Below are 24,938 nucleotides of genomic sequence, written 5' to 3'. Positions count from 1 at the left end.
TCAGTCCCTTATTAATTTTGAACACCTATGCAACAAAATAGAGAAAACCATAGACAATGAGAACCATACTTGTATGATGACACAATTGCGTCAACACAAAGACATAATTTTTGCAACAAAGGAAAACTTAAACAATAATATTCATAACTATTTGCATAGTGTCAGGTCCTGGCGCGTTTGTCAAGGATCTTGGTAACTTAACAGACTCAAAAAGCTGTTCTGTTTTCATTCAAGATGGGGTTTTCAAAAGTTTTGAAAAGTATACACTCAAACTCTTAGCTAAAGAAACAAAATAGATGCTTCTGTATATTCTTTAAATTTTGATTGTAAAATATAGCTTTGGGCTTGTTGAGTCAGCAGAACTGACAAACAAACCTCAGCCACTCACAGCTTTGAATGACTAAAGCTAAACCCATTCCACTGTTTTATTGAGCAATCAGAGGCAAGCAGAAATTTGTCTTTTAACACTTTTGTTAGTCTAAGGTGATAATTCTTATTATTTTACAAATATTTCCTTACTATCATGTCAAGGCAACATTATTATTCTGTTTACACCGTGCATTTATAATAACAAAAAATAAGAATGTTAATCCATGATCCTAATAATCCCTCCACCCTCCACTCACTTCTGGGAACTCATTAGTAATTCTCCTTACTGTCTGTCATAAAACTCTTATGAAGTTAGTGCAGATAATTTTGGAATAAAATCAAATAATTATCCCCTTTGTTATCCTTTTCTTTCTTCCTAACACTTGCCTGCATGACATTGTAGTAATTTTGTGAGGAGAAATTCTCTCTTTGTCTCTCATTGGAGTGGAAGGAATAACACAATTTATTTTGTTCCTGAGTTATTCAACCTAGCTACTTTTAAGCTTAAAAGCTTGTTCATGTATCTCATTAGGGAAAAATTTCATCGCAGGTTGTTACGTCTTTGTCAGAACCTTCAGAGTATTGTTGACATTTGCACAACCTTAGGAAGTATGAAAACCTGCATGTGTTATAATTTGGTTTTAAAATCTTTGAAAGGAAACTTTGGAACATTATCTTTGGGATATAAATTTTGAACAAAGTATTTAGACAGGAAAGTCTTGTAGAACCAAACAGTCAACATGTCCCGATAGAATTTTGTGAAGCACACAAAGTTCAAAATTGTTTGGAGGAGAGACAGGGAAGGATTCAATTCTATTATGTGATGCAAAACTTTTAACTTCCATTGTATTTTGAGTAATTTGATGGGAAATGAGGTTTGAATTATTTAAGAGAAATTGGAAGTTGTGAGCAGGGTGATTGAATAGTCTTGAAAATGAAGGGAAACTAGAATATTAAGCGAGCACTACCCCATACTATGGATAAACTTAGTCAAGTCTTTAATCCCTGAGTGACTCACATCTAATTTCTCCTTACAATATCACTGCTGAATTACATATTCAGGTAATAAGAATAAAGGAAATGATCACCAACTAAAGAAACTCTGGACTGTTGAAACAAATTCTACTTGTCAGTTCCAAAAGAGATGAATGGATCGGTGTAGAGATTATGGATATTGGTGTCAAGGACTAACATTATCAAGGCAATGATCTCATTTGATTGAGTTGTGCAGAGGGACTCTCTTGTTTCCTACTGATCACCCATAATTTAATTGTTTCTCGTGGAAGAGTGGTACCTAGATTAACTTTGACTTCTGCCTGTTGGGGTCATCGGTAGCTCTCATGAATTAGTGCGTAATACTCTCTGCGCATAAGAACATAAGATGGCGGCGAAGATGTGAAATACTAGACAGCAGACGGTGCAGACTGATATGTTGTCATGGAGTACGGTTGAAAACTAGCCATATCAAATAGGTGCACTGGGGATAAAAAAAAAAATGAACAACACTGAAGAACAGCTTCAAGCGCTGCTCTATCAATGCGAACAGGTGAGAAGGTCACGATCGTAAGATGAACGAACAACTTTGTACAGGTTTTGTAAATCTGCGCTCTTTTTCTGCATTTTTTTTCTGGAGATCGCATGACCGTAAAATGACTGTGTTGCCGAAGGGGAGGAAAGTTAAGAAATTATATGCTTCTTCATTGAGCTTATCTTTTTTTCCTCGCTCAGTAATGTGCGGACGAGTTCCTCTATTTCTGTTTATTTTCCTTGATTGAACAGGGGAAAGAACTTGATAGATTTTTGAAGGAGATTTACGTTGTTCAAACACCCCTGTTTTTTTTTTATAACTGTTTTTAGATGTTTACCCTCAGTTTAATTCCCGTTTCTGCCTATGTTCGTTTATGAACGTAATCAACGCGGCATATTGAATTCTGTCATTGAATCAGCTACACTGTACATATACTTCACAAGAGCTGGGGGAGGAATTTTTCTCGAAATGGGGCTTGACCTTAAAAGTGGCGTGCTAGGACAGTTAAGGCTAAAATGCTCAATGTACACCCAACAGAAGCAAAGATGGATAAGCTTTTGCATGTATGCACCTATACATTTGTAAATGCATACAGATTGCAAGAGCACAGTTGTACCTCTTCATAACTGTCACCTGGGGAACAGAAGAAAGTTTTGCTTCCAGCAGTGAGGTGGCTATTACATAACATAACACCTATTTGAGGGAAGAGGTCCAACCTTTTTTTGTCTGAAGAATGTGTATCAAACACATGAACTGCTTAAACTGTGGCAAAACAGGGCTAAAAAAATTTATACCTAGAAGAGAAAAGTTCCAAAGAAACCAAGTCAGTTACTACAAGTAGATCAGCTTGTTTAATATTTTTTAGCAATAACTAAACCTGATTTGATGTTGTGACTTTTAACACATGGATATTTTGGGAGTTGTATAGTTATTTTCCAACAACCACTCCTCTCAGCTTGCCTGTCTAACATTTCCTAGGCACAATTCCCTCAAGGGTGCAACAGTGGCTTGAAGTAATAATGAAGTCAGGTTAACCGTTTAAATGTAATTTGTCAATAGGCCTTGTTTACACTGTATAGTGGACATGATCAGACAAACAGAGACACAGCTCACAAGTGGCTATTGACAACACAGAAATCACATCAGGCATGGCAATTGTGTTGGAGACTCATGCAGACTGATAAGGTATAATTTTTATCGATTCTTGAAACAATAACATGTTTAACCTCGAGAATTTTATCCAAGGTACCAGATATTGTGAGTGTACTGATTGCCTGGTCAACAACCTATCGTTTATTGCACCTGTAAACCCATAGTTATTTCATTACAGCAATAGATTGCACATTTTATTGTTTGTTATAATAATACACATGGGATACTTCTTCATGAGTTACAAACTTTTCTTGTCTTCTCCCAATATCCCACATGGGTTAACATTATTACCCTGGTCAGTAAACTGATAAAAAGTGTGATCTGTAGCTTATTTATAAATAACAAGGGCTGGTTATTTTAACAAAGTTAAGCTGTTGTGTAACAAAACTGTGTTCTAAACTTTCTTGAATTTAGCTGAATCTTTTATCTGGACATTCATTCTTGTGAACAGTGTCAAGAAAGCTAGCAGTAGAAGGACACTTATTTCATGAAAACAACCCTCTTAAAATGTAAAACGGTAGTTTGGGTCAAACCTTGTGTAAATTACTGATCCTAAGTGTTCTATACACTATTTATTTCCCAGATTATTGTAAATGCCCTATTTCTTCCCCCTTCTCTATCAGGTTGTAGTCTCTTATAAACCTCTCATCTAAAACTTAACCCTTTAACTCTCTAGATCTCATTAGTAATTCTCTTTACTGTCTGCCATACAGTTCTTATGATCTTAATTTTGGTGAATTTGGTATTGGATTAACCAATAATCCCCTAATTGATATTTTGCTTTATTCTCATCAGTTTTGTGCTTGACATTGTATTGATATTGTGAGGAGAAATTCTGTCTTGGTCTCTCACAGGAGTTTAAGGTTAAACCTTTACACCCTAACCCTCTTCCCTTCTCTAGTGAAGTTCAAGATTTTGAGAAGTTTCTTTCTAAGGGGTTTATGGTATATCATTCATGGTTAAGTTATGAATTCATACCCTTGATTTATTGCATTATTTTATTTGTCTTTATTTGTTATAGCCTCCAGAAATTCAGTTTTTTGGTGCTTCAATGCTTTACTTCAAGATTGCCAAGAACTGGTTAGTTATTAAATGATTCTTTTATGATTAGTTTTTTTTGAAGCACTCAAACTCATCCATTACACCAGAAACTTATTCCCCTCCCCCCTGTCTTTCTGGATGTCCTAATGCTTTGTTCCTACCTTATGGGTATCTGGTTTAACCATTTCACTCCCAAGATCTTATCAGTAAATTCTCCTTACTGTCTGCTATACAATTCTTATGAAATTAGTCTGGAGAATTCGTTATCTGGTCAACTAGTAATTCCCTTTCTTTATTCTCATCACTAGCCTGCTTGATTTTTATTAATACCGTGAGGAGAAATTCTATCTTGGTTATTCATGGCGGCTAGAGGGTCAAGACTTCTGGGTACACATGTACATTTTTTGGAACCATTATTTTGTTTATCTTCAGGGGGGAACTTCAAGAAGAGCATTACAATGACTTACGATCAGAACTTTTTAAGCACATTTTCACATTTTCCCCTGGACCAAGGATTGTTCTTACAAGGCTCTGTGTTGCTGTAAGTATTTAGGGACCATTTGTCATTACAAATTTCTACACCGTGATAGAGAGAGGCATTGTGAGAAAGATATTTTCAATCAAGGAACACATGGCTTTTCCATCTAGAGTCAGCATTTCTTACAATGCTATTCTCTATGTAGGAGTAGAAATGGGTAACAGTGGACTATAGTATATAAATCAGGCTCTGGTTGTTCGAAGGGTGCATAGTGCTAGCCACTGGATAAATCTTGATCAGTTGAATGGCGCAGTCCACTTTCAGGTTAATACTTATCCACTGGATAGCAATTTATCAGTAGATACCCTAATATACCCTTTGAAAAACTGGGCTCAGGATTATAAATCTTCTGCAGGCTTCAAGACCTCATTGAAAGACATGCAAAAACACTTGTGAGAGGGAGAAAAATTTCTTTCCTTGAGCCTAGTGCATGCCTAGATTTCACCATCATAATGACAACTGCCTGAGTTTAGTTAGATACATGTGTACACTGTGGCTCAATTCCTAATTTTGCACGAATTTCTTTTCTTTTTCTGTTAAAGCTTGGAGCGTTTGCCCTCAATACGATGCCAGAATATTGGTCAAATGCAATAAGTGATATTATTACTACACTACAGAATGCAAGAGGCTCATCACAGGTACGTTCTTGGTAATGCCAAGTATTATCATAGTAACACTTGACCCTTTACACCCAAACATCAGTATGCATATCCTCTACACTGACCTCTCTACATTCCTATGGAACTGAAAAGGAGAATTCATTTAACAATCAAGAGCTTCTCTACTTGGTGATCATTTCCTTTATTCTCATGACCTTTATGTGTGATTCAGGGGTGATATTGTAAGGAGAAATTAGATGCTAGATGTTGACATCATTGATGTATCTATCCATCACTATAGTTCATATAAATTATAACTACTATTCAAGATGCATGCATGTATATTTCAGCCTATTACATTTACATGCATCTCGTTTGATGTTTTAACATACATTATGTATAATATGCACAGATCTTTTGTGAGTTGTGTAGTAATTTTCCAACCCCCATAGGTGTGAAAAAATTAAAAAATGTCCCCTATATTATAATTATGTGAAACCACCACTGAGGTATTTTTCATTCCACTATTATTTCAGTTTTTAGTCTTTTGGCCTCAAGTTTTGAAAACTTTTTACGTTCTTATCTGAGCAGTGTACCAATTGCATAAGGCTTGCTTGAAAGTAGAAAAACACACAAAAAAACCAGTGAAGTGTTTTTGATAACTTGAAAAGAATTCTTGGTGGCTTTGAAGTTTGTCGCTGAAAAAATAGTGTCTCTAAAATGGAAAAGAAATCAAGGATTGTGTGGATTGTTTCTGCTAGTACTTTTGCACTGCTACACAGTGTATTGTCATGGTACATTCTGCACTTTCCTTTGCCCTTATATGGTAAAATGACATAATAGTGGAATAATAAATGTATTTATTAATTAAAAATGAATGAACAAACTATCCTTATCAATGCTTTCAGAATAGAATGTGGTCCATGGCCATGCTGGAAGTTCTAACAGTGTTACCAGAGGAGGTTAGATCTTTTTAACAAATCCTTATCAAAGTGCAATTTTCAATTCAGTAGTGAAAGTAATAATAATAGTAATAATAATAATAATAATGATAATAATAATAATAATAATAATAATAGTAATAATAATAATAACAATAATAATATCTTGATTTGCATCTCAATCTTATAGCCAAGTGTAAAGCTTTACTAATTGGGAGGACAATTTCTGAGTAGTTGAGAAAGCCCACACTCCTTTTTTCAAACCAAAGCGAGTCACACCTTAGTAAAGGGGGAAAGTTTTTAAAGGAATTGTGGTGCTATGTCAGTAGGGGTGTTAAAAGATAATTTGATTTTATCATCTGATTTAATTGGCCACAGTAAAGATTTCCTAAATCTGATGTTTCAAGTATAGCCCTTCATCATAGCAAATTAATTAGTGATTTTCCTTGTATAGTTTCACTCCGGAGATTTTCCACCTGGAAGAAAATTAGCTCTTAGAGGAGAACTGCAGAATGGAGTGTCTCAAGGTACTATTCAAGGCAGTTTTGAAGTGTTACTAGTCATTCCATTAAAGAAGTGTGATTATAAGTATAGTGTATGCCTCTGAATGTTGTGTAACAGGTATTATGTTTTCCACAGTATTAAATATACTCTGCTCTGTGTTATGTAGAGTGTATGCTAGTAACAGTTGGAATCTACTGACTGTATACTCCTGGTTTGGTTCCAAAGGATGTTTTTGTTTTTGCAGTTCTTCAAGTCATTCATCATAATTTGTTATCATCTCAGGCAATACAAGTTAGACAACAGGTATTTAGTTATTTGTAATCTAAAGCTGTTTTAAGATGAAATTCCCAACCAAGGTAGACAGGAAAAACAGCTTAGCTGTGTCAAGTTTAAGTGCACAATTTTAATTGATTCAATACAAAACTTTTGATTTGCGAAGATGAGAAGATACATGTTACTGTAGTCACCTCTGTGAGTTAAGTTGTTGACCCTTCAACTCCTAGAAGTGACTAACATGTAACTGCTTCCTATGATATTCATACATTTTCTGACAAACGGTTAATGAGAATACTCAAACTTATCAGGGAGAAGTTTTTATCTTGATCTTACACCAAATTCTTGTCACTAATTTACAAGGAATCGTGTAGCAGCAAGAGGAGAGAATTAACAACCAGATCTTGGGAGTTAAAGGGTTAAAGTGACAAGCATTCTGCATGATAGTAATTGACCAAACTGACTCCCAATGCGGACAGTAGCTCATGTCTACTGCAACATTCTTTTGTACAAACATTCATAATCATTTGTATTGTTATTTCACAATTTCACACTTTTATATTCAAATTTTTTTCATTCCTTGTTATCCACATTTCACCCATCAAAGACTGTGGTTTAGGCAGTTGAAAGTTTATAATTTTTTAAATCATTTTAACCAGAGATTTTTATTAAAATCTTGACCATGTCTTATCCTGGCTGCAGCCCCTCAATATTTTCATTCTTCATGATGCTACGATTATGGCAAAAGTATAAAAGTATGTTTGTCTGTTTTGTACAACACAGGCTCTGAAGTGTATGATCAGTTGGGTCCAGTTTGGTGTAACTATCTCTGACCTTGGTGACACCCTGCCTCTTGTGTTTGAATCAATTCACAATCCTGAGTTATTTGATACCAGTGTTGACTTGATAGTTGAAGTGGCCACTCATCCATCTGGAATGAAGTAAGCAAGTACTGTAAAACTTTTCTTAGTGTGTCCAGTGCACTAAGGTATTACTTCTCCCCCCTGGATGGGATGCCACTCCATCACAAGGATACTCCTGGCACTTCATCAGGGTTCCCTGACAGTTGGCCAGTACCCATTTATAATCCTGGGTGGAGAGAGGCATGGGGAGAGGAAAGTCTTTTCCTAAGAACACAACACAGTGGCCTGGCCAGGTCTAATGAACCCAGGCCTCTCAATCCAGAGTCTAGCACTTGAACTGCAAGCCACAGCATTTCCCACTGTCAATAGTGAACTGAAGTGTAGAGATGAGCCTGTATTAAGCAGTCACCCACAGGGAATTTGTGGGTGGCCACTTTACATGCCTGCTTCGCACAGGTCCAACGGAATAGGGGTATTTTAGAAACCAATAAAAATTGCTGTTTTATGCCTTAATTGCCCATGTTGGCTTCTTAATGTACAAAAACTTGCTCCAAAATACTACTAACATTGATTTCTGGAGATAAAAATGGATTAAAATTTACTTGAAAGATAATTCTCAGTTTTATTTGAGTGGTTCTGCTTTAAGTGACCCTTCAATACAGGTGGAGGACAATACAAAAAAAATGTTGGGACTCAGTTAAGGGTAACGGCAACTGCTTAATAGAGGTGAAAATTATGTGACAACTTCTGGACTTTGAAAATGGACCACCTAACAGGGGATGACTACCTAACTTTTTACATCCTAGCATGAGTATCCACATTCTTCATACTCTCCTCTGTATTTTTCTTTTGATATGGACGAGGAGAATTTATTTAAAGATCAATGCTTCTTTGGTTGGCGATCATTTCCTTTATTCTTATGATCTTGATGAATGTTATAGCAGTAATACTGTAAAGAGAAACTAGATGTTGGTCACTCTTAGGGTTTAAAGGATTAATACAGTGCTGCTTAGTACAGGTTTGACTGAAATTTTATATGTTTTTTTTTTCTTAATTTAGATATCCTAGTTATATGTGGAATTTTGTGTCAAGTGTTCTGACTCTCAGTGAATCTTTAAGAACAGCTTTGCAGTCAGGAGATGTAGTGAGTAGATTAATTTTGGTTTTATTGTAGATCTGAGGTTAAAAGACAATTGATTCACATATAGCTTCTTAATTAATTTGCTCTCTTTTTTAATTTCTCCAGGATACATCTAGAGGTTTATGTCGAGTTATGGTGTCATTAGCTGAGACACATTTAAAGCTGCTCTTGTCAGCTGATAGTGAAGAAAAAGAATTACAAGGATTCACACTTGTGCAGTTATTATTGGTGAGGATAAGTGCATTATTGAAAGAATGGCAACAACTGCAGTCCTCATTATGTGTTTAAAGTTTCTTGAATTACAGTGTGTAGCAACATTTTGCTCCCCTGTATTGCCCAGTATTTTGTCCAAAAGGAATGTTGTTTGCCATCCACTCAACCCTGCACTCTGTTTGTAAGGGAGTACAATGTAGAAATACATGTACATAGCTAAGAAAATAACTAAAGATACTCTGAAGCAGAGATAAGGGGCAGTACAAAGTCATCTGAGATGGCCTATAGTCAAATGAAGTTCTTACTTACAGCTGTATATACATGAAATAGGACTATAGTATAGCTGTACATGATTGTACAGATGTCTGTTCATTCCTGACCTTGGATTTACCAAAATAAAGTGCAATTAGTTATCATTATCTAGCCTCAACCCTTTTGTTTACTGGGCCCAGTTGTAAAAAGGGTGAATAATGCTCTCTGAAGGATCAATCACTATCTGGCAGATAAGTGGTAGCAAAAGGTATAACGTTGTCCACCATAATAGTGATTTATTCAGTGGATAGTGTTATCTAACCTTCAAACATACAGGGCCAGATTGTTACTTCTTCCCTCTGGCTGTTACACATTTCCTTGTAAAGTACTTTCGAGAATTTAGTGTTAGATTAAGATCATAACAATTTCTACCAAATAAGTTTGAGTATTTGCATTACCTGTTTACTGGATAGTGTTTGGATATACATGTAATAGGGAGAAGTTACATGTTAATTGCTTCAACGAGTTGAAGGGTTGAATGGAGATAAGAACTTGCGTTACTGATGGAGATGTAATCATACCCTCAGAAGCTTCTGTGCTTCAATCTTTAAACCTTCAGCCTAAAACTAGTAGTATTTCATTTTATTATATGATTCATAATTTTTTTGGGGTGGTATTTTCATTTTTAGGAATGTACAGGTGCCCCAGGCTGGTATCCTGTGGATGAGCAATGTAGTGAGATCACATTCAACTTCTGGTATACTCTACAGGCATGTCCTCTTTCACTTTAAAATGTCATTTTTTACATCTTATTTATTTGTATTGATAGAATACATGACGCATTCATTTGAATGCCATAAGAGAAATGTGTATTCCCAAACAATTGTCATGAGAGAGAAATATCTTAGTACCTGGTTTGGATTTGATTCAGCCAGGTCTAGTTGAATGCTTTGTTGGAGATTTACAAAGAAATTGGAGGCAAACATTAATCTTTCACTTTGGACACTTTTCTGTATGTTTAGTTACCTTCTCCAAACCTGTTGGGTCTAATTAATAGCATACCCTGAAAAATACCTTTAAAATGATATATGGTATATGGTCCAATGGTTCATCACTCTCATTATAGAAAAATTTGGCATTTCCCTTGTGCAGTAAAGGTTAGCCTGGGCTCAGGCTTTTGTGTTTGGGTTATTCCTAGTGGCACAGCAGCCTTTTACAGCATTGGCAGCCACTGATGAAAAAAGTTATTGATACCCCTGCCATAGAAGGTTCACATGTTACAGAGGTCTTGCATACTGCCAGGATTAATGATGTTCCAATACAACCAGTGTGGAGTTGACAGGAGAATGATAGATCTTTTAAGAGAGAATTTTTCCTTACAATATCAATACAATATCAACTAGATAAGTGACAAGAATAAAAAAAATATCAGTTTGGGATAATTAGTTGATCCAATACTAAATTCTCTGAACTAACATCACAAGAATTGTCTGGTTGAAAGTGAGGAGAATGACAAATTTGATCTGGGAATGAAAGGATTCAAAGCTCAAAAGCTTCATCACCAAGAAGGATAATTGAGTGCAGTTGTTTTCCAAGCGTAATACAATGGAAGATGTGATCCCTCTGTGCTTATCTTTGACTTTATTTAAGTTAACTTTGGGTTCACCAATCCACAAGTTAGTAATAAACAGGATAAAGGAAAAAAATGATTGCGTACGTGTAACTTTTCTTCTTGCTTGAAACTTTTTCTTTCTCCACATTCAGGATGACATCAGTTCAGAAGAACCTAGTACCATGGAGAAACACAAAGCCATGTATGGACCTGTCTTGTTATCTCTGTGTCAGGTCTGTATTGTTGATTACAACCTCTGTAAAACTGCTGTGACTCAGAAATCATTAGCTGCATCAAGTGCTTGTGTCAGTTTTTTTCCCTTTTTTGGAAGTGTTGGTCATGGGGTCACCAGCAGGGTTATCCTTACACACCTTGGGAAGACAAATCAATTAAATTCTCCTGCCAGGCTGAAAGATGATGACAATTGAAAAAATGTCAAACGGAGGATACTGTTTATTTGATTTAACTGTAAATTCTTAGAAATACCATTAAAAAAAATGTGTTGCAGACAGTGATATGTGGCCCTGATTTTAAGCTTTTAGCTAAGGTCATTATGGTGTATTCTCTGAGAAGACACTCTGCTCTTGAGTCTTTTATTCCCATCAGTGACCAAGACAGAATTTCTCCTTACATTATCAATACAATATCAAGCAGACAAGATATGGGAATATCAATCAGTGGATTATTAGTGGATCTAGTACCAAGTTCTCCTAACTTACATCATATGAATTGTATGGAAGACAGTAAAGAGAATTACGAACGATATCTTGAGGTGAGAGGGTTAAAGTATTTAACCCTTTAACTCCCAGATCAAATTTGTAATTCTCCTTTCTGTCAACCATACAATTCTTATCATATTAGTTCAGAGAATTTTGTATTGAATCAACTAATTATCCCCAAATTGATATTTTTCTTAATTCTCATCACTTATCTGGTTGATATTGTATTGATATTGTAAGGAGAAATTCTGTCTTGGTCACTCATGGGAGTTAAAGGGTTAAGTGTATGATGCATGTGCATCCTTATGAAGTGTCAAGGTAACTTGTCTTGACAGGGTAAGCTGATATTCCATTCCAATGTTTGGAATGTTATACTATAAACATGAGCTGTCGCATAATAAAACACATTGTAGTTGGGGTTTGTAAAACCAAACCTAAAGTCTTAACAGAATTTAGAAAGAAAAACCTGCTAACTGTTTGAAGCTCAGGATTGACTTACATGGTATATCTGATTGGTTAAGGGTGGCAAAAGTATTTCAGAATTAGCTAATCAGATTAAAGTTGAACAAAGCTTACCTTGGATTACTTTCAGTTTTCCATTAAAAATGTTTCCAATTTTTCAATCCACTCAAACTTGTCATCAAAGTAAATTTTACTTTAAGTATTCTTTTGATTTTTTGCTCTAGGTGTTTATGAGGAAGGTTCAATATCCTCCAGAAAATGTCTGGCAAGGTTTTTCTTCGGGTAAGAAAAGAGAAAAGGAATTTTATCTTAGTCTTTTGAACTATAGTTGAATAAAGGACTCTTTTCTGTGTTTCTTAGCCTGTTTAAAACCTGAGAAAGTTTTGAGAATTTTGAGAATTTGCAAGTGTGGGATGCGGTTATCAAGACCTTTGTTTATGTTATCCACCTCAGTCTTTAGCCCCAGCAGATAATATGAACTTTGGCCTTGATAATTCTCACTCTCGTATGCAGTTTCTTTGAATAACTATTGGTCCAAGGATATTTGGATTAATGTCAGTATCTGAGCAACTACACACCTACCTCTCCCCTAACCCGACATTAACCCTGACTTGTTATCAGTTGACTCATTTGGGTTAGGGGAGGGGTATGTGGACAGTTGCTAAGGATACTGACAGTGATCTGAATATCTTTTGGAAATTTAATCTCTCTTCTGTGCCACCAGATCCTCTGAGGACAACAGCAATGTTTGAGAACCCGTTAAACTCTCAGATCAAATTTGTAATTCTCCTTACTTTCAACCATACAACTCTTATAATGTTAGTTCAGAGAATTTAGTATTGGATCAACTAATTATCCCTAAATTGATTTTTTTCTTTATTCTCGTCACTTATCTGGGTGATATTGTATTGATATTGTAAGGAGAAATTCTCTCTTGGTCACTCATGGGTGTTAAAGGTTAGAGGAAATGGAAGAACAGGGAACTAATTGCTACTGATGTACTAATCGGAATAAAATTTCAAACATTAAGAAGTATCAGAATTGAGATATCTGCCCAATGCCATAATTTTGGTTGATTTGTTGTTTTTATTAGACGAGAAAGAGCAGTTTAGATGCTACAGACAGGACATAGCTGATACTTTGGTTAGCACATTTTACTCTTATTATTTTTGTATTGACTGGCATTCCGTCCACTGTTCAGAGCTGGGTTAAGATAACCCGGGGTTAGTGTGAAATTTGATTTCAGGTCTGAAAGCTTGAAAAGAAAATTCAGTTCAAATCTTTTTTCTTGCAGTTTGATCATTGGATGTTATGAAAAGAATAGGGAAAATTTTCCCTAAATGGTTTTTGAACAACGAAATAATGAAACCTGGATTAAAATTTGGTTGGCGTTAATCAACCTTCAAACAACTGGGCCCAGTCTAGTCACTTTGTGTAATGGGAACTGGATATTAAAACTTCGAGTATGTGACCTATGCAGCATCTCCATCTAAGTCTTTTTGTGTTTAGGATAGTGATCAGAGAATTGTTTCGTGTAAACATTGACTTCGTATGATTAAAAAGAAAAGTTAAATCAGAATGTGGAATTACTGGATTTCTTGGTCTTGAGGAGGAATACTTTAACAGACTTTTCGTGTTTTTTTTTTTTAGATGTATGTTTATTGTTTATTGAGAGGTCACTGTTTACAACAACTGTACCATATGTTGTCAGAATTGTTAGCAGGAGAGACACAGCCTTCTTGGCAGGTTTGTATAAGTACAGTAAAATTAATTTTGCTTTTAATTTTTAAAGCAAAATTTGAGAGAGCTTCAATAGGCTCAAATGCAATATACTCGAAATTGGCTTGTTGGTAACTTCTTTCTTCACTGCGTCATCCTTTCATTCCTAAGATATGAAAATTATAAGGAGCTCTATTCGTATGTCTCACAATGAAATTATGGTCACTTTTGATGAGATTCGTGGTGTTTGGACTGCTTACTACGGGTCTTCTCCAGACGATAAGGTCGACTGAATACACGTCACCCAGCGTCTAGTTGTGATCGGCTTGTTCTCTACAGCTGTGATTGGTTTGTTTGCTACAGCTGTGATTAGCTTGTATGCAACAGCTGTGATCGATTCATTTGCTACAACTGTGATTGGCGCAACGTCGCGATCCATAAGGAAAGTGATTACTTTACGAGACCAAAAATTATTCCTCATTTTTAGGTTGCTGTATTTGTGTAATATTGTGGATTGATCGTCCGGGTGAGTGTAGTCCTGAGAAGTGAATAAAGGGGTTAAATTTCTAAAGAAACTGTGGTGCTGCGTCGGTGGGAGAGTATAACAGGTAATTTAGTGTTAACAACTGAGTTGAAAACGTAAATTAGCCACCGCAAAGGGTAAAAAAGCTGACGTATTGTGGAGCTCAATTCGTCCAATCGCTCTGAAGAAGGGCTAACGCTCGAAACGTCAGCTTTTTTACCCTTTACGGTGGCTAATTTACGTTTTCAACTCAGTTGTTAACACTAAATTACCTGTTAGTCCTGAGAAGGACTGTTGTAGCTTGTAGTGACTGACGTTTGAACAACCTTAGCGAATGGCATCATCACTCCAATCATGACTTCCGCTCAGGTTGTTGAAACGTCAGTTACTACTACCCATAACAGTTCTACACAGAACTGCAGCCGCCCGAACGATCAGACTACACTATCACAAGTTTCCCTCGCGTTCAAACTATTTACGGTGTTATACTCAAACCTGTATAAGGCAGTCACTCTTTATTAAACGGTCGCTTTCGACAGAAACTATGTCCAAGGGTTTATCTTCATTTTTGGTTGTTTCTCTTCACAGTCTGTAGATGCTACTTTGTATTTGATCCAGTCTGTTGCTGAGTATGTTGAACCCACTGAGGAGAGTTTCATTCCCGCTATTCTGTCATTGTTACCAAGACTACCGTCCCATTCTTACGTTTCTCAAACAGCGCTGCTGATGGTTGGTATGTGTGGATGAGGTTTGTTCTGGTATAAAGCCTGATTCTCCTCCTTGGCTGCTAGACATTTATTTGAATGTGAGATCTGAGGAACTGATATTACATCAAGTAATATCTTCTCCGAGCAGTTGAACCTCTCTTCAGGGGCACGCTTGGGACATGAAGCAGTGTCCCGCAAACAGGGGAATCCTTTCAATAAATTAAACACACATACAAAGATTGAGACCATTTTTTTTCTCTGACGGGACCAAAGTTTGTGTTCCTTGATTAGAGGTATCGCCCCGAATGGAAATTTTTTAGAAGAAAATTTTCCATTTTACTTACCCCATAATTTTCACCTTTCTGCCCAGCAATTTGCTCAGATTATAGAAGGTTACATTATTACAAATGCTGAGCGTCAAACGATAAATCTTGTAAACCCTCTTCCGAGAGAGTCGTGAGAGAGCCGTGAGACGACACTTATCGAGAGCAGAACGAGAAAACGAAAGACTGCTTTGTTTTTTACGACTCTTAATCGAAATGCTTTCTAATTTATTTTACAAAATCACATTCTCTTAGGTTCCTACTCAGAATGGCTCAAGTGTCATCCCGATCATCTTCGTTCAGTACTTCCTGTATTACTCGGTGGATTGTCTCAAGTGCATCTCGCCTCTGCCTCTACCCAAGCCTTGCGCGGCATCTGTGAAGAGTGTGTCCAGGATTTAGAGCCTGGGTCCTTAATGGAGATTCTGACGCACTGTCAGGTAATCAGTTGCTGTGTAGATATGTTATGAGAGTCCCATTTCTGTGACTAGCAAATACTTATTTTTCTGGAGGTATTTAATCTCAATATTTCTGTTACTTGTGCTGTGTAGATATGTTATGAGAGTCATATTTCTGTGACTAGCAAATACTTATTTTTCTGGAGGTATTTAATCTCAATATTTCTGTTACTTACCCACATTGTTATTACACCCATTTAGACTGGCCTGTCAGGAGGTGTGATGAAGGTAAGAGTAATTGTCTTTGTTTTTTTGGAATTATTCCTTCGTGAAAACGTCATTGAAGTAGAAAATGTTGAGGTTTTGTTAAGGTAGATATATCTTTATTGTCTGAAGTAATCTGAAATGTCGTTGGACTGTTACAACGAGAGAACTTAACATTTGAGTGTCTGAGAAAAAAACAGACCTTTTTAGTCTGTGTCCCTGCATGGAATCAAACCCCAGATCCTCGTTGCTCGCCGATGATATACTAGTGAGCTGCTTAGAACTTTATCGTCAGTTATTCTATTGAAATATTCATATTTGATAGAAGTCCTGTATTTTACTGGGATCAGCAATGTAGAAAATGTCGTGTATGTAATAAGAAAAGAACAAATCCTCTAACAAAATTAATTTTTGTTGAAAGGAACGAGAGCGAATTCGCTGTGTTGAGTGCATCGGACATGTGCTGTCAGTACAAGACTCCGCTGGTGCAGTGGAACAAGTGAAGGCGGTATTCACTCCTTACGTGGAAGGCTTGGCTCAGATAGTACAACAACAGGTAACATAATTTCGGACTGTCATGCACTCTTTGAAGTTTGTGTGACACATTTGTTACTCTTCACATGAACCGCTGGTTGATTCTCAACATTAGAGCTGAATTTTCCAAGGTGGATAAACTACGAATAAGCAACTTTTTTCCTTACTAGAAGTAGTTTCAGTGTTAAGTTCAACAAACATTATTTGGAAGAAAAGAGAATGGGGCACAAACGATTTTCCTTATCCATCGTTGTTGATCCATTTATTTTGATGAATGCTTTACCTGAATTTTTTGGTGCTAGCACTGTTAACGTAGTACAGTTCTCTTCTCCCTCCAGCCCACTGCCGAGCTAAAAGCTAATCTTCAGTTTCACCTCCGGCTCTTTGTCGTGTTGTTTAAATGCTTGGACCCTGAAAATGAAAACATTGGGAATAAAATTCATCCGGTAAGTAGTAAAGGTAGCTTTAGAAACAAGATAATTTTCTTTCCCCCTAATCACCTATTCCCTCAGTTCCCTCATTTCCTTTTTTCCCTATATTCCTTATATTTCCCATATCCCCCACATTCCTAACGTTCCCCACATTTCCAACATTCCACATAAGGGGTAACCATACTCTCTGCCACCTCATGGTAACAAATTCAAGGTGAGTTCTCTCAGTTATGCGAATCACTGTTGTCTGTAGTTTAAAGCTAACCTGTTATGTCTCTTATTTCAAAGGCTGCAGTTGTGCTGAACGATATCTTACCCTCGTTGAAGTCCATGGCTCCTTGGATGCAAGATAATGATGTTCAACAAGTGAGTGAACTTCTCTTTGTCGAGAACGCGTGGACGATAAATATGTAATAATTCTTTACTCCCAGGATGTCTACACCTCCCAGTAAATAATGGAAAGAACCCAATGTTATTTCAAGAAAGCACCTTCCAGCTGAAAATTTTGTCTATTGTCATGACATGTCAGGTTCATTTGTTGATTTTGCAAGGAGAAGTTTAATGTGAAACACTGGAAGTTGTTGGGTTAAATAAACAACTTCCTCCATTTGGGCGCAAAAATATGCACGGGTAGTTGCGAGATACGAACTGTTTTGCGAGAGTGGAGCTCGAGGAAAACTGAGAGCTTCTATAAATAGATAATGTCCAAGGAAAAACATACGAACATATCGTGTTTATTATCCTTCAAATGTCCCTACAACACGTGGATGTAATTGTTTACGAACAATTTTCTGTTTGCTTCGAGGGATGTTTACTTTTCAGTGATCTCAAGCAAACAAACATGTCCCTTCATCTGTAATAAGAGCGAAACGCTCTATCATCCCAAATTAGATTTTGAACGAACGCTTTTATTATCGTAGACGTAAGGTTTAACAGTTGAGGAATATCACTTGGGGTATCTCCTCGGATATTCTCCTGATTTTGTTCGGGAATATGCAGTCTCGTAAAGCATTTAGACCTATCGCATACGAGCAAAGATATGTGATGGATTATAATATGGTTTATGTGATTTTTTGCGGCGATTCTAAGTATATTCCTTCCACAGCGAAATTGGCTTTAACCTTTTTCGCGCTTCGGAAGACAGCGGAACAACTTCGTCATGTACACTATAGGTGGCGTATTAATCTCCATGGGAAATTTTTCTGGTTGACAAGTACCTTTTGTCTAAAAATAACTGAACTAGGAGTTTTAGAGTAAGTTCTTTGTGGCCTGGGAAAGTTAATCTTAAAGCTTATCTTCTCTTGGAAGCTCTGCCAAATCCGTTGTTTGCGTTTATTGTTTGATCTTCGGTGTCACGTCACCACCCGTGACGAGTTCGAATAAATTAGAGGGTACGTAGTAAAATTAACCAACTGGAGCTCCGCTTTGAAGCTTGACTAAATCTTTAGTTTACTTAATCTCATTACCTGCTTTGAACGTTTTACATACGGTGCTGCTGAATAGCAATTCTGCCTGTGCTTGGAGAGAGCCATAGGAACAATAAGAGACTACATGGGCGGACTTGTGTCAGGTCTCTCTGAACTTGTGGTCGGATATTTCTCCGTTTCTCCAACCAGTGGAATCCTGGATGTCGCTTCCACGGTAAGAATACCTTTACCTGGCAGGTAACCCTTAAACTCCCAAAAGTGATTCAAGCGTAACTTCTCCCTTTAATATCCATACATTATCTAGCAAACAGGTAATAAGAATACTTAAACTCAATAGGTAGGAGTTCTTTTCTTGATAAAACACCGAATTCTCATAATTAATTTCCAAGGCAATGTGTAGCAGTTAAAAGGGAGAATTATCAATTAGATCTTTGGAGTCAAGGGGTTAAGTGTTAATCAGCGGTCATCGTGATTCTCAAGATAAAATTTGGTTTTTTCAACGGAGTTGCTAATAATGTAAATTGGCCACCGTAACGAGTGTGTAAAGAGTCAGTCTAGCTTTAGAAACTCTTTACGGTGGTCAATTAACACTATTAACTCAGTTGATCAAACCAGATTAGTTTGTCATAACCCCTACTGACGCAGCACTACAGTTTCTTAAGGTATTTACCCCCTTTATTCATTCGAGATAAAGTAATTCTATCAACGTTTTTTCATATCTTTATGTACCTCTACATATCTTTACGTTAGTCGCAGAGTGCTCTACACTCGTGGAGCTAAATAACTTTTAACTGAATAGAAAAGGAGAAATTACAACATTGTTCTACAGAACTGTTTCGAAAGGGCCTGTTGGTCCTCTCTCGTCAGGTGCATAGAACACTGACTAAAAGTCCTATACCTTTATAAATATTTTTATCTTTAAGCTGATAGGAATGTACGGTATGGTGGACGAACATTACCGCACCATACTTCTAGTATTTCAAAGAATCACCACAACAACATTGCAGCTTCTGCAGAGCAGTAAGTGTGTAAAGGGTTATACAGCAATTTATTAATTGCGTGACAATATCATCATTTATGTAAATGTTTTGTGTGACAACCAACTTGATGCTTTAGTCACACTCTTTGAATTTGAAGAGTTTGTTTGGAGGCTCGTTGGACTTTGGTGATGTAACTTTTGAACTACTTCTGACCAGTGCCATATAAAGGTCAAGTCAAGTTAGGCTTCTATTTTGAAAATTTAGAGATTAACTTAGCAGATATTAAAATAAATGGTTTGAACCCGGGGGTGACATGTGATATTGTAATCCTGTAAAGGACTGTTGTCGGTAGTTGTCACTGACGTTTCGACGACCTGAGCGGAAGTCTTCATCAGAGTCAAGTGAACAATTGTTGTCAGTCGAATGTACTTAGTTCGCTTCATGTAAACTGATTGGTCAGTTTGGCCGTGATGTTATTGGCCGTAAGACTGAAGTGGCGCAAGTTGGTCGTGGCTAGTCAGCTTCGATCCGTCGGTAAAGTTAGGTTCTGTTCGGTGCGTTTGTAATGTTGATGTCGTAAATAATTCTTTTGTGCTGGTCGTAATTGATTCTTATTGAGGGGAGTCTGTTCTAAGTTCTACATCATTACTTAGCAGATATTGAAATTTACGAAAGGGTGCCCGTGGCTTTGGTAAAATTATATGATGGCTGGGTGCTTTAGTAGAACACGATCTTTTGTAGCACTGGACACTGTTCTGCTAATTCTAGTGCGTTCATACTTGTAGTGTAAGGTCTTCATGATCTTTTTCTATTTTACTCATGTTTGTGGGACAGATTTGCGCGACTTTCCAGATATACTTCAGTCATTTATGCAGTTTGTTTGTAGGGTAAGTTTCTCAGGAGAACTTTTAAATCGTTTCACTCCTATCAATTTTTCTTTTTTGATCGTCATTGCACGAATCATTCAAGTATCTTCTTAGCTTCGCTTTCCGATGGGTAGTTTACCTTGCCTTTACAAACCACGGCCAAATTTTCGATTTTCTTTACTGCGCAACAACATATCCGCTCTCACCGAGAACTAAGAATCTCCACCACTTTTGAATTTCGAGTTTTCTATTGTAAAATCCGACATTCCTGTCTTTGTTTTTCGTGTATACATTTCTTACAAAACATTTTTCAACAGGGACTGAAGGCCAATCCAAAACTGGTATTTGAAGGAGATGGATATCATGTGAACATATTTCAGTGCGGTAAGATAGTAGATGACGAGGGAACGCAAAACACAGGAGAATCTTCTTGTTTTACGTTGCTTTACACTATGCTACGCGATCTTGTGTTACTGTTAACGTTCCGATGAACCCTGTTGGTCTTTTTTCTAGCTTTACCCACTAGAAGCTTAACCCATTCCGATAAAAAATGTAATTAATTGATTGACTGATTAATCGACAGGACTCGCAGCCCTTGATGTTCAAGAGAGTCACACTGTGAGAGCTGCCTGTACGTTCTTTGTAAGTATGGTGTAAATACAGATAACAACAATGGACGTTATAATACAACCCGCCCCAGTTTCATGAGATAGAGGATAGTACATGGTAGCTTGCGACCAGGCCCTCATTATTAGCACTGCGGCACAGTCATTTCTCTGCCCGCTGGAAACTATGGGTCTGGCACCGATAGTGCCAGATCCCCGGCAAACCTCTCCCCAACTCGTCCCCTGCTCGTAGGCTCAGTGCATGGCCGCTTGGATACGAATTGTATCTTCTATTGTCGATAAGATCTGTTACTCTTGAATGTTCTTATCAACACGAGAGAATAAATTCGTATCCACAGATGGACATGTAATGTTCCTTTTATTATATGGTCCATAGAATTTTAAGTTCTTTCCTTAGAAGCACCCCCAGATGATATTTTCCTTAATTATTCTCATTATCAGTCTTAGAATTTAAAATTTGTAAATATTTCGAGGAGTATTCTCCTCGGCGGTCGAAGAGTTATAAACGCTTTTCGTGTTTCATGGTTAGCCCCAAAATGTGTTCTTGCCCTGCAAAGTGTGTTCTTGGCTAAACTGTTAGCTGCGTGCACAACGTTCGTTTTTGAAAAAATGCATTTGAATGTTAGGAAAGCAACAATAACTAACTTTGTTGTAAACATAATACATTTTTGCCACAGTCGACGTTCATAACTGCTTGTGAAAATGAAGAAACTGCGAAACGTACGCTACAAGAATACGGATCCTACCTAGTCAGTCAAGTTATTAGGGTGAGTCTAAGTTTCATGTCCAGCATTTTTTTCTGACACAGTATCTTGGACAATAATGGTAATGGTAGCAATTAAATTTTCTATTGCAAAATGATAAGTGTGAAAAGTAGAATCTTAAGGGAGACATCCGACCGTTGATGAGGAGTCAACGTGATCAAATCGTCCTCACTTTCTAAGTTTTTCGGAACTTCTCTCTGTTTACTTTAATGAGCTTCGTCACGATTTGAGGATCACATATCAACTTTGTCATCTACTTAACAAATAGATTCCAAGTCGCCATGGGTCTGTACAGTAATAAATCACAGATGACATCAAAATGTGCGAAGAACAAGGAAGTGGTGCGTGAGGCGCAACCGAGTGATGTTCTACCACATTATGAAGTCTTCTGTCATCTACTACTTTACAGACGTCCTACGGCTTGGAATGCATTTGTTTTATGTAATAACAAAGCAAAGCGTTGTAAGTGGCGATTTCATCTATGCGTCTGTTCTCTACTTGTTCAGGAGTAAGAACCGATTAAAATGTATGTAGGATCAGTTTATCATATAATGACCACTTGCAGCTAACTATGTGTACTCATTGGTAGAGGTAAATATTGTCTCCCCCCCCCCCCCCCCCCCCAGATATGAAAAGTAGGGATTCATCCAAACCTAGCTAGTAGATGAGGCAAGGGACAACGCATTTAGCCACGCTTTATTCATAAAGTAATTGTTTAACAAATCAGGGTCGAGCGAGTGAGTGAGTGAGTGAGTAAGTGAATTTTAGGTCCATACCTAAAGCTCATAGCATGACTAACGTTATACCCTGAGGTAAAACGTATTCGTCTGCGACGTCAGGACGGGCCTGGGTTCGATTTTTTTCATTGAAAATGTGTAAGACGTTTCTGTAAGGAACTCATTTGCTCTCTTCAAGGGAATAGCTGGCGGAGTTCCTCGTCAATGTACGGATTACATGGCGGAAATCTTGTTTGCTTTAAACAGACATAACGTGACAATGCTGTCGCGCTGGATGCAGGTACTTTATGAAAAGGACTCTGAGGCTGCTCGATGCCACCTTGCTACGATTTTTCTTCACTATTAAAATATTGGCATGAAACAGATAGCGGTATGCTTTTAATTTCTCTTCGTTTATTAATTTATTTTTTCGCTTCTTCAATATTTGTGAAGATAGGATAGGAAATATTTTAGCTGAAATTTGTTTTACTACCCCAAAAAACCGTAAAGATGCCTGCAAAAAAAAAATTAAAACAAGACGCAGTTTTTTGGCGCACAATCAGCGACCAGGCTTTCATAAGGGAACCTTTTTTGCCTTACGCGACAAACAGGACGGGCTCGTTGCTTACAAGATTCCTTATATAACCTGTCAAGTTTTTTTTTTGGTGATAGGAAGTGATGGAGGTTGAAGGATTTCCATCCAATCTGGTCACAGTGTCTCAAAAAGAACAATTCTCTAGTGCCGTTTTAAGGTAAGAATGGCTACTGCCAGCGGTGTGCAAAGTTTTCGATTGTGAGTGAAGACGACTTCTGATTCGCTCTTGTTTGCCTCACGACGCCCTTGGGTTGGCGTGAAAACTCGCGCCACATTCCATACAAATCTGGTTTGAACCAATCGTGATATCTGGTTACCAGCCTCTTCCTGTACCTAAGCCTGATACGACTGTCTTTTCTAAGTGCTGATTGGCTCTTTGTGATGTTTACCTTTGTTGTGATTGGCTGTTTTGCCTAAGTCCTCTTTGAGTATCAAACGCAAACCAACGTCAAAAGAATAAGCCTGAACTTGTAGTAAATGCAAATGTTACTTCTTATGAAAGTTTGACTTTTGTAAACTGTGTTGGCCTTGAAAACTTTGTTTTGTGGACTCTGTACCATTTGGTTCCTTACAATGTTATTAATTTATTCAACAGGGAAAGAGCTCATAGAAGACGGGTTAAAGAATCTGTGACACAGTTTTCGTTGCTCTGTCGAGGGCTCTATGGGACAGCTTATGCTAGTTAGCAAGCTGATTCTGCGCTTGCTCTAAGGCACAAGAAAGTAAACAGGCTTATGATCTGGAGCGAAGATGGAATTCGCATGTGTTAGAGGCCTGTGACTTCTCTGCGCATGTTTTAGATCAGTAAACAAGTTTGTTAAGAGTGATAACAATATTATGCATTACACACATGTTGCCTAGACTGCTTGAAATTCGTGCGCAAGTAAAGCATACTGTACGCAGTTAAGTCATAATCTACGTGTGGTTCCATTTTTGGGTACCATTTTTGCAACTCATGCAGTTCTCGGAGTTATTTCACAGCCAGTCTTCTTCGGTATATTTTGTTTGAGAATGATTCCATAGGATAAGGAGTGGAATATGAATGTGCCCCTTCTCATCTAGTGGATTTAATATTAATAATCAAGTTGAGAAGGTAACAGAGTTACATATTCAGTAGTGTCCTTTGCAGACTTTGTTTGGTCTTGCAAAACAACCCGAGGGATTTCACTGACTTTGACCTTAAGCGGCTGCCCATGGTGAAATGGGTGGCTGCGCAGAAAGGCCAAAGAGTCTGCGCGCAGGTTAAATAGACCGTGAGGGATTGGGTAGAAGAGGATGGGGAAATAGACAGTAATAACAGAAAAGTCATCAACCTATGAGTTACAAAAGCTTATTTCGTTTCATTTAAATTCTTCAGATGCTTTTTTAAAAGATTTAATCACGAGTGAATTTATATCACAACATATGAGACAATAAAGCTTGTCCTCAGGAAAGAAACACTGATACGAAGCCATTTGGGTCACCAAATAGGGGTGATGTCTTATCCAATTTCTACTGTAAGCTTTGTGCACAAATAAAACAACCATTGAGAAAATTGAAACGTTCAGGAAGACAAGGAAAGCAACCTTCGAGAGAGAGAGAGAAAAAAATTAATTTAAACCGCGTCTCTTAAATATCCTTATGCCACTTTCCTGGCAATGCAGTTCTGTCAACAGTGAGAAGGTGAAGGTTAGCACTAGTTGTAATCATTTACATGTAAAACACTCATTGAGGAAATTGAAAATGTTGAAGGCCATTTGAAAACAGTAGACATCTGCGCTGCTGCTGAAATTTTTGAAGTTTTCTGGTCGAAGGAGATGAATTGGGTACGCAAGACCTGGGTGGTGATAATTGTGGTAAAAGAACTGAATTAGGAGAT

General features: G+C 37.3%; 1 protein-coding gene across 1 annotated transcript; it reads left to right on the top strand.

The window, feature by feature from the left end:
- The first annotated feature begins 1,713 nt into the window (after positions 1 to 1,713).
- LOC113673231 (importin-13) lies at positions 1,714 to 24,614 on the top strand. The gene is made up of 31 exons (XM_027189612.2): positions 1,714 to 1,915; positions 2,957 to 3,082; positions 4,071 to 4,129; positions 4,523 to 4,631; positions 5,171 to 5,266; positions 6,136 to 6,189; positions 6,623 to 6,695; positions 6,917 to 6,975; positions 7,729 to 7,886; positions 8,868 to 8,952; positions 9,055 to 9,177; positions 10,104 to 10,184; positions 11,179 to 11,259; positions 12,432 to 12,489; positions 13,301 to 13,350; positions 13,858 to 13,953; positions 15,038 to 15,182; positions 15,735 to 15,919; positions 16,139 to 16,165; positions 16,563 to 16,697; positions 17,014 to 17,121; positions 17,395 to 17,472; positions 18,610 to 18,747; positions 19,457 to 19,553; positions 20,348 to 20,400; positions 20,697 to 20,763; positions 20,963 to 21,021; positions 21,683 to 21,772; positions 22,685 to 22,786; positions 23,158 to 23,237; positions 23,676 to 24,614. Exons 1-31 carry the CDS (start codon positions 1,865 to 1,867, stop codon positions 23,764 to 23,766), a joined length of 2,814 nt encoding a protein of 937 aa, XP_027045413.2. The 5' UTR covers positions 1,714 to 1,864; the 3' UTR covers positions 23,767 to 24,614.
- The last annotated feature ends 324 nt before the right edge of the window (positions 24,615 to 24,938 follow it).

The sequence above is a fragment of the Pocillopora damicornis genome, chromosome 11, assembly GCF_964200805.1.
Source record: "Pocillopora damicornis chromosome 11, jaPocDami1.2, whole genome shotgun sequence".
NCBI classification, from domain to species: domain Eukaryota; kingdom Metazoa; phylum Cnidaria; class Anthozoa; order Scleractinia; family Pocilloporidae; genus Pocillopora; species Pocillopora damicornis.
The sequence above is the reverse complement of the archived record's forward strand: the minus strand, read 5'-3'. Positions and strand labels throughout refer to the sequence as shown.